The sequence below is a fragment of the Talpa occidentalis genome, unplaced genomic scaffold (genome assembly GCF_014898055.3).
Source record: "Talpa occidentalis isolate TD23 unplaced genomic scaffold, MPIMG_talOcc4v2.1, whole genome shotgun sequence".
NCBI classification, from domain to species: domain Eukaryota; kingdom Metazoa; phylum Chordata; class Mammalia; order Eulipotyphla; family Talpidae; genus Talpa; species Talpa occidentalis.
In genome coordinates, this window is record NW_026555331.1 from 51,819,245 (window position 1) to 51,836,360 (window position 17,116).

The 17,116-nt window shown below is 36.9% G+C and overlaps 1 protein-coding gene across 1 annotated transcript in view; it reads left to right on the forward strand.

The window, feature by feature from the left end:
* Positions 1–17,116, forward strand: part of EYA1 (EYA transcriptional coactivator and phosphatase 1) — a 302,855-nt gene that overhangs the window by 169,059 nt on the left and 116,680 nt on the right. Inside the window, exon 5 of the mRNA XM_054691910.1 lies at positions 10,780–10,857. Coding sequence (XP_054547885.1) covers positions 10,780–10,857 — 78 coding nt within the window. The remainder of the gene's footprint in view (positions 1–10,779; positions 10,858–17,116) is intronic.

The following is a 17,116-nucleotide window of genomic DNA, read 5'->3' on the forward strand; positions in this document are numbered from 1 at the left end:
TGTAAATTTGGTAGGCTGATTACATTTTAGGCAAGTAAATCATTTTTCCATATTGATATGATTGAGGTTCTGAGTCTGAGCCAGCTCATCTGCTTCCAATCTTCATACACTAGTTTATTTTACCATCCACTAATTTGCAACATATACTGATACACTTTTATTCAATGTCCCGGTATTCTGAGACTTTCCTATTGCTATACTGTTTACTGATTGTTCAGATCTTCATCAGAGGAATGATTAAGAATGATAAAATCCTGGGGCCTCCCCAGTGGCGCAGCGATTGAGTGCTGGGTTGTGAAGCTGCCCGCAGCCTCTGCAGCGCCGGTTCGATCCCCAGCCGCTGGGTGAGGGTCCCACATGGCGCACGGACCTCTCCTGCTGTCCGCTGCTCCCCTCAGCAGTGTATTTTGTAAGTCTGGCTGTTCTGTTCCCCGCTCTGGCTCTGGTGAATTCTCTCACCCTCCTATGCTTCTGACTGTACCCAGTGCTTGTATAAATATATAAATAAATAAATCTTTAAAACAAAAATGATAAAATCCTAATGGAAAAATCTTCAACTTTTCAGTGGTTTCATAAAACATAGGATAATCAAAGGAATTTGAAACTACCTATGTGACTATTTGGCAGGTTTAGAAGCATCTTTAAGCTATAATTTCCTCATCTTTGAAATGTGACAATTTTAATAAATATCTCATAAAATTTCCATGAGGAGCAGGTGTGCGATTACTTATAAAGTGCTTAGCACAAGGGTCTCCCTGGTGGCACAAGGAGTTAAGATGGAGCACTACGAAGCTATCTGCAGCCATTGCAGCACCAGTTCGATCCCCTGGCAGGTGGGTGACCCAGATGGTACAGCAGACCTCTCCTGACTCACCCACTGCAGCTCCCCTCAGCAGTGTATTTTGGTTAATCCACCTGTTCTGTTCCCCATTCTGTCTCTGGTGAATCCTGTCACCCCCCACACCTCTGGCCTGTACCCCAGTTCTTCTGTGCATAAATGAATCTTTAAAAAAATAAAGTGCTTAGCACCTATCCCTGGCCTTAGTAAGTGCTCAGTAAGCATAGCTACATTTAAAATTACTGCTCTTCCATTCTGAAATTCTTAAATATTGCTAGTGCCAGAAATTAAGAATGTGATGTTGCTAGCTGAATTCTTAAAATTGGTGGAATCTTTTCATACTGTTGTGCCATGTTTCTGTTAGAACAAACTAAAAGTATTTAGATTCTACTTTGGAAACTAAATGTAGGTGACTATTAAAAGTCATCAAAGGGCACACTTAAGAATTGTGTATTTCATTATATGTACATTTTACTTAAAATAGAAAAGGACCTGGCCTCCCTGGTGGCGCAGGCGGTTGAGTGCAGCACTGTGAAGGTGTCCGCAGCCTCTGCAGTGCCAGTTCGATCCCCACCAGCTACGGAGCAACCCACATGGCGTGGCAGACCTCTCCTATCTCTCCCGCTGCTCCCCTCAGCAGTATATTTCAGTCAGTCTGCCTGTTCTGTTCCCCGCTCTGTCTCTGTTGAATTCTCTTACCCTCCCACACATCTGGCCTATACCCTGGTTCTTGTATAAATTAAATCTTAAAAAAAAGTTTTTTATAAAAGACCATAAACAATATGAACTCTAGTTAATTATATGAATACTGTATTAAGTCTTCAACTTATTTTGGAATGTATGAAAATTAAGATGAATTTGAACATCCTATATATAGCAAAGTAAAAATAGTGCATATAGTAAAATGTTAATTATGAAATCCAGTGATAGGTTTATTATGGCTTTTTACTATAATTCTATCAACCTTTCTATATGAAAATTTTTTATAATAAAATATTGGTAAAAAAATCCAGAATTCTTAATGAGTTTAAGGAAAGAACCATTCCATTTTTACTATGTAAAATTAGCACAGCCAGATTCTAGCACAAATACAAATAAGTTTTTAACACTTTTTTTTTTGTGGGAGATAAAACTTTTTTGAAAACTGGGCAAAAATCAAATGGTCTTAATACGTCAATTGAATAATGCAGGGAAGGGTTTTTAGTATGTGGCCTAGAGATCCCCATGAATTGCCAGGTTAGTACCAAAAGGTGAACAAGTTGTTTTTGTACCAGTCTTTTTCTGAACCTTGTGAAAATTAACAGTCCAGTTCATATTTAACACTTTTTCACATATAGAATTTCTGTTATGTTTATTAAAATACATATCCTCTTGTCTGAAATTTCACAGTAAATTTTTGTCATTATGTGCTTTCTCAATCAACAGATTAAAAATAGGTTATCATCTGGGTTCTGAAATACTTTGGTGTTAGAAAGAGGGCTTCATTCTTAAGGAGGTTAGAAGTCACTGATCCAAACAAAGTGCTCTCAGAGTTTAGGGGGGAAAAAAGAGCTCTTCAGCTTGCTGAGGTCTGGCCAGTCTTCAAGAAGGAGATGGAATCTGAGCTGAGTGTTGGGAAATGGGTAGAATTTGAATAGGTTGAGAAGAGATGGAATGCATTCTAAATGAGGGACCAATATGAACAAAGGTAGGATAGTCTGGGAGTCAGTGAGAGGACCAGTTTAGCTGAAGAATAAATTGATAGATAAGGTTGGAAGAATCAGCTTCAGGCAAACTGTAGAGGACCCTGAATACAAGGCTAAGAATTTGCACTTCATCCTGGAGCAGTAGAGAAATCACTGAATATTCTGAGCAAGCGATTGATACAGTGAAAGTGTTTTAGCTATTAATCTGGCAGCAATTTCGAGGATAGATTGGATTGGGGGAGAGATGAGCAGCAGTAGAGAGGCTCATCTAATCTGCCCAGATTTTCTGTGTTAGGAACCAGAATTATTGTGGCAAAAATTAGACTTGCAAAGGAAAGGAAAAGTGGAATTGTCCACAAGTTATTAATCTATAATTTAGTTATCTCTCCTTTTACTGATTCAGGTAGGGTCCTCTCTAAATATGAAAAATTCCAATGAGTGATATGACTTTAGGCTAACGTATCTTCTCCAAAGAAAACTTTGTTAAAATTAACATAATGGCCACATGCCCTGTAACTAAGGTCTTAAAATGAACCTGCACATAGTGGTAATTTGGGATGAATAAAATAGCATCTTATGTTTGAGCATATAGCATATTTAAAATTGCCTTTATTGCCATATGCCTAGTGTTAAGTAGTCTATTATAAATCTGGTTTTTTAAGTCTATTGTACATTTTACTTCATCCATGTCCTCAAAATGAATGTTGAGTTCAATTCTGTGTCAAGCATCAAGCCAAGTTCTGTAGGGATATATGTAACAAGATATAATTACTTCCATAAAGAAATGTATAATATGTTAAAATGGATAAGACTATAAAATGTAAAATGTATAGGATATGTTCCAAAGGAAGTTTGAAAAGATTTTGTAGCTCAAGGAAAAGTAGTAGTGGATCAGTAAAGACTTACCATAGCGGGTAGAACTTTGAAGGACATGTGGGATTTAGTTAGGTAGAAATTTTGTAAAACATTTAATGTGAAAGGGAAATACTATAGATTTGAGAAAGCATTAAATATCTTGATAGACCATTTTGGTTGAAATGTCAACTAAGCGCCTCCCCAGTAGCTCAGCGGTTGAGCACTGGGTTGCAAAGCTGCCCACAGCCTCTGCAGTGCCGGTTCGATCCCCGGCCTCTGGGCGGGGGGTCCCACATGGCGCGCAGACCTCTCCTGCCGCCCGCTCCTCCCCTCAGCAGTGTACTTCGTCTGTCTGCCTGTTCTGTTCCCCGCTCTGGCTCTGGTGAATTCTCTCACCCTCCCACACTTCTGGCTGTACCCAGTGCTTGTATAAATAAATAAATCTTTAAAAAAAAAGTCAACTAAATGTGTGGGCATCTGGTTCCTTATAAAAGGGAGTAATAGGATCATTTGGAAACATTAGGAGATTTGATATGATTGTCTATTTGTAAAACTCTTATATTCTTGTAAGTTACTAGTTACACAAATATGCAAAATACAGAAAATGCAAATATAGTAAAAAATGTATAGAAGAAGTGGGAGTAAAGCAAAAATAAGTGTCATATTAGAATATAGACTATCTTAAAAACATGAATAAGGAATGGTAACTTAATTCAGGACGAAATGGAGAGCCTGCTGAAAACCTCAGAGCCAGGAGACTCCTCAAATCTAGGTTATAGAAAGATAACTATCTCTGCATAAAGCAGAGACTGAAAAACCAATTTGCCATGTTTTACAAGAGAAAATTTATAAGGTTATTAGCATAGTGGCTATGAAAGTAGTATAAAGATGGTTGTGAAAGATTCAAGATTCAAGTGGTTGAAATTACAGATTTGGCAATATGGAATAAGGAAAGAGGAACCTGGAGAAATGGGTGAAAAGGAAACCTTCTTGACTAAAATGAGTAACTAACGTGACTACTACAGAGGGATTAGATGATTTTTGTTTGGGCAGGTTGCATTAGACCCTGAGTCAGGCAAGGACGTTATAGAACTCTGATGTGGGGAAAGGATGAGCATGTTGATAGATATTTTGAAGTTGTACACATGGAGGTGAGTTTTAAAAATTGTAGCAAGAAAATAAATGATTGTGAGAGAGAGTTCAGGCAGCTAAGAAGGAAGTGGAGTTATAGAACCATAGAGTAGGTAAAGGAAGGAAATCCAGAGAAAAAGACACATAGAAGGAGAAAAAGGAAAGCATTCTGGTGTTGTGTTGATCAATAATGAGAGAAGTTCAGAGGAAGAGGCACTTGAGAAAGTTTGAATTGGGCCATTGGGAAAGATCTTGTAGTAAAATAGTGTATTTAGAGGGATGATACAAAGATTAAAAAAAGAATGGATGATAAGGATGTAATGGCAAATTTTTAGGGTACTTGGTGATGAGAGAAGGGACACAGGTATTTAAGGTTGGAGCAGAATTTAAAAATTAGTGGAGACCTGTCTTTTTTCTGTAGTTAGAATGGAAGAAGCCTCTTGAGATAGAATGATTGAGGATGTTTAGAGACCAAATAACTAAATAAGTATTACTTCAAAGGAGTTATGGACATGGTATTGTGAATAAAGTTGTAAAGTTATACCTGAGACTAATCAGTGGGAACCTGGGAAAGGTTTCTGGAAGATAACTGAAGGTTTGTGTGTAACATCATTCATTATAAATTAGTTGATGGAAGGCATATAGTGAAGATGGAAAAAGAGGTGTTGTTTGGAGGCTTGAGGAAAGTGGAAAAAACTCACTGGAAACTGATTCAGGCACAAGAAATAGAAAAGCAGATTGTCAAACAACAGAATGACTCAAAAGAATATAGAAATGATACATTTCAATGGACCTGCATGGCATGCAATTTTGGTATAGAATAGCAAGGAAATGACAATCCTGGGATCAGAGCTTGACAGAAAAGATGCTTAGAAAGAAGAGACAATACAGGGTTCCAGGGTGGGATCTCTAGGCTTCAGAATGGGTTAGTGAAGCTCAAGTGGAGAGTGGAGGGGCATTTAGAAAGACAGGGGACTCCTTGGTGGTGCAGGGGGATAAGACACAACCTATGAAGCTATCCTCAGCCACTGCAGCATGAGTTTGATCCCTGGCCAGGGAGCTACCCACATGGCACAGCAGACCTCTCCTGACTCACCCTCTGCTACCCTAAGCATTGCATTTCAGTCATTCGGCCTGTTCTGTTCCCCACTCTGTCTCTGGTGAATCCTCTCACCTCTCACACCACAGGCCTGTACCTCAGTTCTTGTATGCATAAATGAATAAAATATTATTAAAAAAAGATAGGATTTCTAATGAGCATTAAGAACTAGTCCAGCCAAAATGAAATGAAATGGTATAATGTGAATTTTTGCAGATAATACAGTTCTGAGCAGTGGTGTACTAACCCATTTAATAACCAAAGTGAATCGATTATGAATCTCACCGAAACAGAAGCAATCATAAAGAGCAGTAAAGGGATGGTAAACTGAATTTTTGAGGTCCTTGAACCTTTGTAAAGAAACAAAATACAGGAAGACCAAGAATGTGCCAATCAAAGACAACCTTTACTATTACAAGTTGAAGAGAAGGTATGAGATCAGCTTAGATACTGCTTGTGAAGGTCTACTGCTCCCTCAGATTGGTGCCTTCTTGTGCAGTGCTGGGTGAATTTTTCATAAATTAGTCCAGATAGAGCTGTACTTTTGGGGTCAACTTTCTTTAACTGACCTCTTAATTTGTGGGAAATATAACTGATGAAATGGTTTGAATACTTGTTTCCTTTGATCTATCTCGGATGTGGAGATTATTTATGTGATGACAAGATTTAAGGTGTAAATAGTTGCTTGTTGAGCTCAGAATTATGGCTTGATGGCTTCATTGCTGATGTCAACTGCTTCAATGGTCTGATGTATCCTTCTCCACCTAAAATTATGATCTTTGGTGAAGGAAGACAGGTTTCTCTTTTCCATGGGCCACTTTCATTATACACCTTAAGAAGTGCTATAGAGAGATACCCACATTTTCTCCTGGAATCCTCACTCACAATTGCCTTGCACATCATCCTTTTCCTGCTAGCCTGTTCCTTTAGAAAGACTAGACACTGATTGTAATGACCAAGGTATAAGTTTTCTTAATATAATCATGATGTAGTCCTGCCTTCTTGAGTTACATGCACATTATCTTGATTTGATTTTGGCTCTCCTGAGGCAATGGCCTCATGGAGGATTTTAGACCAGCACTTAAATTTAGATTCTTCTAATTTGTTTTTCAAAGGGTAAGCTTAACTTCAACGTGAAATTTATGATAGACTTTGTACCATAAGAAACACTTTAATTTGTCATAATTAAAATGACACTGTAATGATAGGGGCACTATAACAGCCTGGTCTCTGGACCTTGCATAGTGCTGAATGATTTGTAAGTATTTACCTTTTTTAAAATCTCTCATGAGTATATCATTTCTACTTCTAGATGAGGAAGCTAAGGCACCCAGAAGTTGAGCGACTTGTTAGGGTTTCTTCTCTTAGTAGCAAAATTAGATTGAAATTTAATTGATAATTCCAAAGCTGATGCTATTAACTCTTTCTTCATTATAGCTCTCTGGGACTATTTCCCAGGAGATGTGTATTCAGTGTGGAAGAAATAGAATACTGCCGCTACTCATGACGATAATAAATATAGTTTCAGCTCCTATTTTATATCAGGTACTTGACATTAATTTTTGTGAATCCTTATTGCATTCCTGTAATGTAGGGATTTTAAAAAGTTGTAGATGAGATAAGATTGAAGACATCAACTAAAGTTTCAGGTTTTATAATAGGGAACTAATTTCTCTGACTCCAAACCAAAGCTCATGCATTTATGAATAGAAGTTTGTGGCACCTTGGAGATTAGCAAGTCACCCTATGCAGGGGCCTAACCTATATGGCCAAGTAAAGGAATTGGGAGATTAAAGAGACAAATGAAAATATTCTGAATATTTTAAAAGCATAACCATATAATTAATTAACAGATAGACAATTAGAAACTTGTAATTGTTAAGAAAAAATTCTTGAGTGGGGACAAGAGAGAATAGAATTTTCTCTTTTCTAGTGGGCTGATGTTACATAATGAAAAAAAATATGGTAGAGCCAAAGAATTTTACATTTATTTACAGCAGTGCAGATCATTCATAGATTTTTCTTTTTAGATAGGTAGCTTAGATGGGATAATTGTTCTCAGATGTGACAGTGCCTTAAATCTCTATAGCTTAAAAAATTTCAGTATGTGGTGTTTTTTAATTTAAAGCCTAGGAGAGGTGTTCTGTTCTATTACCTACGACATATTTACAAATGTGATAGCCCTAATGAGGATGCGTAAAATTTTGGTGGCCAGGAATTACCCTTGTCTTTTTAACTTTCTGGTGAGTGTATGCTTGGCAACAACAAAGCCAAAAGTGGTCTTTGTTCATTTGGCTTTCATTCAGAAACTATTTTACATCACAATAAATCACCAGTCTCTTTAGATCCCTGGTGATCAAAGTATTCAATTACAGAATGTGATAAAATCATGAATGTCCTGATAGTTACTTTATGTATATCCTCTTCTCTTCAACAGTGAGCCTTTTAAAAAATTGGGCTCATTCAGAAAATGGAGTCTTTATTTTTCAGTGTATAGACAGGTATATTTGAACAATGGCAAAAAAGCAATGTGCAAAAGAAAAGTATCTTCTTCCGTCCCTTCCTATTCTTTTTGCCCAGTTTTAATGGAATTCCAAGTATAGCTGAATGTGTCTCTTGGGAGTGAGAGCCACATTTGATTAAGGTAGTCATATGAAGAATAGCTGGGTAAGTTTTGGGAATACACATGTAGGAGTGGTTTTATAGTTAAGCTTTTCATGCAGTAATTTTACCATCTAATCTACAGAATCATAGATTTATAATTGGCAAAGACCTGCTACTGTGATATTAGAAGTAAGTAATATCTCAACTGTGGAAAAATTTCTTGTTCACTGTCTTTCACAGACAGGTGGATGTGGAACTTCCACTTGAGATCTTCCAAGGGGTTCACCAGGCTGGAAGTATTAACATCATACAAGGGCAAGGGCTGTGGGGATTTTGCTTCCCACCCTTATCCAGTATGTAGCACTGTGCCTCAGTTGCCCAGCTCGGTTTTAGTGTCTGTTTAATTATTGGGGAGTGCCTCTTACTGACATTTCTTCAAGTCTTGGAGTCAAAAGCATCCAAAATTAAAATCCCATTTCTGCCACTTACTGTGTGACTTTGGGCAAATTCCTAAGCCTTCTGGTTTTAATTTATTTGCGTGTGATAGATGAAGATAATACTTAACTAGTGAGTTTGTGCATTGTGTTCTGAGATTTGTTTATAAAATTGCTTAAAGGATTAATCATAATGTCTATAAAGAATGTGACACATAGTAGGCATTTTACGTGACTTATTCCCCTTGGCCTTTGGTTCAGCATGTAGTATTTATCCTGAGTTTCGAACCCCAGTGGTAATCTGTCTATTACAGAGAGAAATAGAGCTATGGCTGTAGGTGCACAGGATTGCATATGAGTTCTTTTTAAGGAGGTGAGAGAGAGATGAACGACTGAGTAGGAAACAGGAATAAGTGGTATATCTACTCCACTAAAGCAATGACGGCCTAATGGTTTTTGAAGAGCAAGATCATTAGATTTTCTGGAGGCATGAAGAGAGAAGGGAAATAGAATCTGATGTCAGAATTTATTAGCATCAACTAAGGCTTCTAACCCAAAACAACTAGTGAAAAGTGAAAACTCAGTTATGCTATTGTTTGGTCTACATTAAAACAGTCAGTTGGAGTGATTCCCTGTTAGACTTGATGTTTGATTTTTTCCAACTTTGTTTAGAAATGGTCTAAATAATTAACTTTTTGAAAGTGACTGCAACTATTTGTAATTCCTATTTAAAATCTAATCATTATGTGTTAGTAAAATATTCAAAAGCCTAGGAGGGTGAAATTTTCCTTTCCGTGAGTTTTGTAAGATATTGGCAATGTCAAAAGAAAAAGTTGGCTTTTTATCCATCATCCTTTCCCATTTCAGAATGTGTTCACTTTGTACGAGAAGGCTCCCCAAATATTACCTTGTTAGAACATACATTTTGGAAAGCACATTGTTGATTTTTAGGTAACTTCTAAAATGTTACTGTTCTTTTACTAAAAACCTGTTAATGGGGGGTGAATGACTTCAACAAAGTGGGCTAGGCAAACTCTGAAGATGGCACTTCCCTGGCAGCATTATTATTTAACTTAGAAACTATCTCCTCATTTAGAAAAAGAAATCTAAAACTAGGGGATGAGGTGAGTGTTCTGTGGTAGTCTAACTTAGCTGTTTGTTAGGGGCTCAATAAGTCATCACCATATTAGAGTGGGTTGCTTTGATAAATCTAGGATATGAATCTGGATGTTTTTATTTTACATCCCAAAGGGAATTTGCCAAAGATCATCTGTTTTCCACAAACTGTCTGCTATCAGTTTTCTTTTTTTTCTTTGTATATATTTTACATCATTGTTCATTTTTAAACAGCATTTGCTGTCCCCTCCCCCGACCCCCTCCCTGTCTCTGGTGTAGTCCCATAGAATTTCCTTTACCAGTACACCTGTGCACCATCACCACAGTGCTCCTTCCTCCCTCCCTCTGATCCCTCCCCCTCTTCCTCCCCTGCAGGATGTCTCTGGTTTATAATTGTTTATCAGTATTATTTTAAATGAAAAATTTTCTTCTTGCTTTATTTATATTTGGTGTGTTTTGGGTACTAAATGTACATCAGACACTGATGAATTGGCAGCTACATATGGCTGGGTGGTGATAATAATTCATAAGGCTGAGAACTGTTTTTCAGCTGTGGTGGTTAGTCAAGAAAGTATATGTGTGTCACCCCTGCCAACACCTGACCCTGAGCATTGTGAAAACCTGCTGGTGTTATGTCCCATTCTTCAAGTCTTTTTATTCTTTCCTTTGACTCTTTTTGAGCAAATGACTGCAAGTTCAGGGAAATAACTTCATATGATGTAAATTTTGAGAGATAAATTATTTTTTAATAAGCAATCTAATAAGTAAGAGTGAGCTTAACTACTTTAAAGTGTTTATTTGAAAGGGTAACTTGTCAAATAGATTATTCCCTTAGGGCAAAAAAAAGTAAATATATTTTAAAAGATTCCATTAGGAATATTAATCCAATTTTTTTCAAATATGAATAAAGGTTGATTTTAAGTGATATATTTTTAACTATTTTGAATGTTATTTCTTCTCTACCATGGCTTTACAAATAGTTTTTAGATATATGATATATGTTGTTTATTTTTATAGTTAAAACAGAGCCAATGAGCAGCAGTGAAATAGTTTCAACAACAGCAGACGGGTCTTTAGACAATTTCTCAGGTTCAGGTAAGGAATAAATATGAGATTTTCACATTAATTCCAAAACATTTTTCCTAGTTTACATATGTGTGTGTTTATATGTGCATATGCATTTGTATATGTTTATGTGTGTGAACATTCATGTATGTTTAAGTATATATTATATAAGATAGAGAATATATAGCACATATATGCAATTCTTATGTTTTTATTCAGTTTCATGAAGTTTTTGCTGAAAATGTTGGTATTTTTATAAAGGAAATAAAATCAAAGTGATTTTGTTCTCCTTCTAAGTTTTGTTTATTGACTCCCTGTCCCCTTAATTTATATGATTTTTCTAATAATGCAAATCTTGGTAGGCAAAATTTGGCTTCTGACAGCTCCTGAGCAGACTTACCAAGCTATTAAATTGCCATGTCAACTGTAAATCTAAATTAACCAGACTTGGTAAATCATTAACCCCTTATGTTACTTTTTAATATCTTTCATATTAATAAAATTTGCCTCTAACAAACAAAATATCCAATTTCACATCTATGATAATTAAGTTACTAATAAGAAAGTGACTGTGATAATAAAGAAACTGTGAAGATGTGATTATGTGTTTGCCAACTTGGACTATATATATTAAAAATTACTTGTATCGGAAGTAATTCTTAAACTTTTGACCCTTTTCATGTCATCTTCTATGTTTAAAAAAATCTCTCGCGTATAGCCTGTGCTTTCATAAATTTGTGATTGATTTAACCCAATTCTCAGGATTATTTAATACATGCCACAATTAAAATAATGCAAATAAACAACTTTTAGATTAATAATACCAGTTGGAAGCAATAAGAAAATCACAAGGATTATTATACCCATTCGTTCTTTCATAAGACTTTCATTACAATTTGCCTTATGCCAAGCAATATGCTTGGTGCTATCATGGGCTTATTGCTGTATGAGAATGAACTTGGTTTGGGGTTTAATGGGGTGAATTAGTGACCAGACCAGAATAGTTTGATAATGAGAGAATGAAACCCAGGGAGCACAAGAATATCCAGGAAGGGACCCAAAATAGATGGGATTGGGTGGGGTGACCAAGCTGATTTCTGAGGCATATGCCTGCACTCTGCCTTTAGATATGAGTAGTAACAAAGCACATATAGAACTGAGGAAAGGGAAGGTGGGCAGATGAAGCACTCCATGGGAGGAGACCAAGGCACAGAGACTCAGAACTTGGAGAAACTGTTAATGGTTCAGCATTCTTGATGTGTATTGTATGAGCTGTGAAGGCATGCTGGAGAAGAAGTAAGGATCAGGCTACAAAGAGGCATGTATGTTATGTGTGGCTTTTTATTTTATCCTGCGTGCAGTAGGAGGCATCAGAGGAAGGGGATTGCGTGATCATATTCATGATACAGAGTCAAATTTGTAGCAGGATGAGAGACACTGGTGAACTAATTGATAGACCAGTCATTGATTTTTGGCATTACTTTTGGCAAGAATTATTAAAAATCTGACATCAGGTTATGCCTGATGTATAAAGGGTGTATAAAGGTGATGGATTAAGATGTATTTATGAAGGGGCCTCCACTGGTGGCTCAGTGGTTGAGCGCTGGGCTGCGAGGCCCGCAGCCTCTGCAGTGCCGGTTCGGTTCGTTCCCCGGCCGCCAGCGAGGGTCCCACCAAAAAAAAAAAAAAAAAGATGTATTTATGAAGTAAAATTTATTATCATCACTGATGAATGATTATAGGAGGCAGGTAAGGTATAGAGAAGTTAAGAGTGAGGGAATGTGAGGGGAGTATGGTTGAGAAAAATGGTAGATTTAGTTTTGGGCATGTTAGATTGTGAGACTACATCTACCCAAAGATATCAAAACTCAGGAAAAATCTGGAATAGAAATTTTGAAAGTGTACGGGCAGTTAAAGCTTGTGGGATATAACATTAAAGACATGAAAAATCAATATATAAGAGATGCTCAGAGTATAAAATGAAAACAAGACAGTGTTGAATGGGAAGTGAAAACAGGCAAGAATTTCAAGGAAGTACTTGTTTACATGATTAATTCACGTACAGCTATCCAAATATATGTAGATTTAAAAACAATGACATTAGAAAATGTAAAATATATTAAGTAAAAGGCAGATTAAAAACAGTATGTTACCATAATCACAGTTTTTGCTTTCATTAAAAAACATGCATGTGTGTGTGTGTGTGTGTGTGTAAATAAATTAATGGTAGCTCTGTCTGGATGGTGGAATATAAATAATTTAAGTTTTCTTTCTTTGCTTTTTCCCCAAATATTTTTACAATGTACATATGCAATATTTATACTTTTAAAGGTATTATTCTAAAATGTAAGTTAAAAATCATTCTTCCAAGTAATACACATTTTTTTAAAATACCTATGAGTAATGGTATTGCATCACTGTTTTTCCTGCTATTATAACTGTACTATGGCAAAAGAATTCCTTATTTTTAAGGAATTTTAGTGTAGGGACACCTGATCTGCAGTTAAAAGGAAATCAAATACGCATGTACACCCAGAGAGAAAGAGAACAGAGGATAAAGCTAATTTAATAAAATGTTAGTTTTTAGAGAATTTGGGTGAAGGATATTGCAGAAGGTTTTCTACTATTCTTGCAATTATTTTGTCAAGTGCCAAATTGTGTCAAAATAAAAAAAATTAAAAATTAGAAGCGTTAATGGATTTACCCTAAGCAGTTTCAGCTGGACTAGTAGGCTTTACTTCCAGTTGTCTCCATTGAACCACATGCCCTGTTTCTATGTCTTCAACATAGTTTCCAGTAGATAGTGTGTGCTTATAAAGCTTACTGAATGGAAGGATGATTTAATGAAGAAGGGAAGACAGGGAAGAGAAAACTGTCTTTCAGGCACATACATGATCAAGGGTGAAGAAGAGAAGGGTGTAATACACTAAAAAGAGTAATACAGAGTTGAGGATGGCATTAGGTCTGGTGGTTTTTGCTACCAACTTTATAGAGTCAGAGGTAAAAAGTATAGGCAAAATAGAAGGATAATCTATGAAAGGAGGTCCCTGGTAGGACAGCAGTGGCTTAATCCCAGAGATGGATTAGCCTACAAAAGGAATAACTTTTTCGCAGAAACATTGGGGAACATGGCATGGAAAGTAATGCTGATAAGATTGGCGTAGGGGAAGAGGAAGTACATTGAAGGAAATCCTGCCTGATTCCCCTGTTCACAGTTTTCAGTGGCTCTGCTCACATCTGAGTAAAAACCAGGTTTATAGCCTGCAAGGTCCACCGGACCTTGTTGCCTGTTTTCCTTGCTTCCTCCTATTTTTCCCACGTTGTCAAACTTGCCCCAGTCGGTACCTTTGTGTAGTAGCCCCTCTGCCTGAAACACTTACCTGCAAGCTTGCCTGAGTCCCTCATCACCTATTCAAGTCTGTGCTCAAATCTTACCCTCCCAGTGAGGCACATCCTGATCCCCACTCAGTGTTGCCAAACTCTCATTGCTAATCTCTCTAACAAGCTAAACCTTGCCTTCCCCGCAAAAACACATTGGGCCTTTGCAAGCCAGGTTGTTTACTTATGTTTTAGGTTTCTGTTGGTCTCTCACCCTCACCAAAATATATGCTTGAGGTTTGTCTTTCTTTGTTCACTTATATTCCTGACACCTAAAACAGTACCTGACACATATTAGACACACTGATATTTGCCAGACTGATTAATGAATACAAGAATAAGTGATTGCTAACTTCAACATTTTCCTTGGAAGTGACTCAGAATTAAAGTAATGACAGGCATATGGGCTTGAAAAAATAGAGAAGATTGAAGTAAATGCCACAAGGAATGGGGAAGCATGATGCTGCTTAGAAACTAAAAGGAGAATAGATAAGAGCTGAAGGTCCAGACAAAGGCATGGCTTTATGAACACCAAGACTTTAGTATAGAATTATTTTTCTCTGGAAGGATTAGCAGCCCATCTTGATCTAGGCTTGGGAATTTTCAAGGATAAACAGGAAGAACATGGAGGGAAGAAAATTGAAGTTCCCAGTTAAAGGATGGTTTAAAATAATTATTCATGTATTCAGAACAGGTAGAAAATGAAAGTAAGAGAAAATCAATTGAGAGAAGATAAAAATGTGTCTCTTATTGAGGGGAACAGGTGTGATGGAAATAAAGGAATGAAAATTCTGGCCTCCACCACATGGTTCTATAGTTGGTTCTCTGTACTTCCTTCCCTCAGCCTTCATTATTACTGTTAAAATTAATTTTCGTTGTCTTTCCTTGTTGTCTTTCCTCCTGTAGCTCTGTGAAACAGAAAATCTGTTTGTCTTGTTCACACTTATGTTCCCAGTGGCCATCATGGATTAAGCACATGGGCAATGGTCAGTAAATGCTTCTTAAGTAAACAAATGACTCAGTCAATGCTGTTGTGGTTTGAGACTATGTAATAGGTTAGAAAAAGTCCAGGATGTGGTCTTGAGGTTATTGTTGAAGTAGGAGACCGGAGCAAGCTCATAGACAATGAGAAAGCATTAGATATATAACCCAAATAATTTTGAGAGTTGTCAGGGATCACAGTCAAATACCAAAGCTTTGGATAATGCAAGACCATATTTAGGAGATGGGTCATTCGTGGAAGTATTAGGGTTGTCATGAAGCTCAGAGAAGGAAGGGTCTTATGGGAGAATAGAAAATCAATGGTTGTGGAAGAAGCAGCAATGAGAGGCAGATTCTGAGATCTTTTTGATATCTAGAATGTCAGAGTATGAGCAGCCTCTACTTTAAAATGATATGCTGGAGAAGTAAGGGGCTCAGAGAGAGCTTAATTGAAGGTAGAGGGATAGTTTGTTGAAGAGACTGAAGTTATAGAGGATCTTATTTTCTACAGGTTGATTCCATAGGCTAATGGACAGAGAAGGAAAAGATCAAGTGAGTTGGGGAATTGGGTCAAGGCATAGAAAGCACAGAATACCACGTCTGAATGGACCTTTATTATTGTTCTTTATGCTTCGTTCTTCTTTTATCATCCTCCTTGTTATACCTTCGTGTCTTTTTCTCTTCTCTTCCTCCTTGCCTTCTCTCTTCCTCCTGCTCTTCTGTCTCTCTCTCTATGTATGTATCTATCTTGTCTTTCAGTCATCATCTATCTATTGGTCAATCACTGGAGTTACTGAAAATGGGGCTTCAGGCTTATAAGAGAAAGCTGAGGATTGAGAAAGCAGTCCTTCAGCATCTTACTCCAAAGTGTTATTTAACTCTGTGGCCACTACTTCTACTTCCTCTCCATGATTTACGTCTCAACCATTCAGGGTGACTTGAGAAAGTAGAGAGCAAGGACAGGAAGAAATGGAGACATTCTGCCTTTGGTAATAGCTAGCCCTCCTCTGTTCTTCAAGCATCACCATCTTAAAGTATCAAATAGGCAGTGAGCTCAGTCTTTTCTAGGGCTCTTACCAGGATACCTGGTGAGACTGGAGAGAGGAACTAGTTATCCAAGGTGTTTGAGTTAAAAATTACAAGGTTGTTTATTATGTTCTTGAAATATAGTGATTTTCTGCTTATTGACTATATACTTGTGAAAGGTAATGTTAATGATTTAGATGTTAAGTACAACTGGAATTGAAAATATGGCGTTTTTAGAGATTACAAAATAATTCCTGATGCTTCTGCCATTTCCAAACTTGAATGTTATTAATTTGTTTGATAAAATGCCAGTTGATGATTTTGATCATGCAACTTTGATATTTGAAAAGTGGAGATAGAAGCAGAAATGCTTCTGGACAAGAAAAAGTATTATGCTTGGCAAATATGGTTTATTTATTATTTTAATTGTTCATAAAAGATATAACTTTCAGGGTATGATTTATTTTTTCACAGTTATGTATTTAACAATTACTATTTACTGGCAACATTCTAGGCAGTGGTAATATAGAAGGAAAAAGTAGACAAGGTTCCTACTCTCATGGACCTTTCATTTTGTGGAAGAAGTATATGATAAATAGGTGGTGGTGTTAGAATATGAAAGTAGGTCAAAGAATATAGTGGAAATCATAGGGGAGAGAAGCTCTGAACAGAGATCTTAGTGAAGTAAAGGAATAAGTTTGGGTTAATTAAATGTGTGGGCAGAAAAATGGCCATAGCCATGAGGGGGAGTGGGGGTCATGCCGTGATCTAGTATATTTTTTAGGGGAGCAGCATTTGTTTTGAGTAAAAAATGCTATATGGGAGATGCATGTGGAGAAGACACAGAGAAGTAGGTACACAAGTGTTTCCTTGATTCAGAACAAAGAAGACTGTTTTGGCCTGA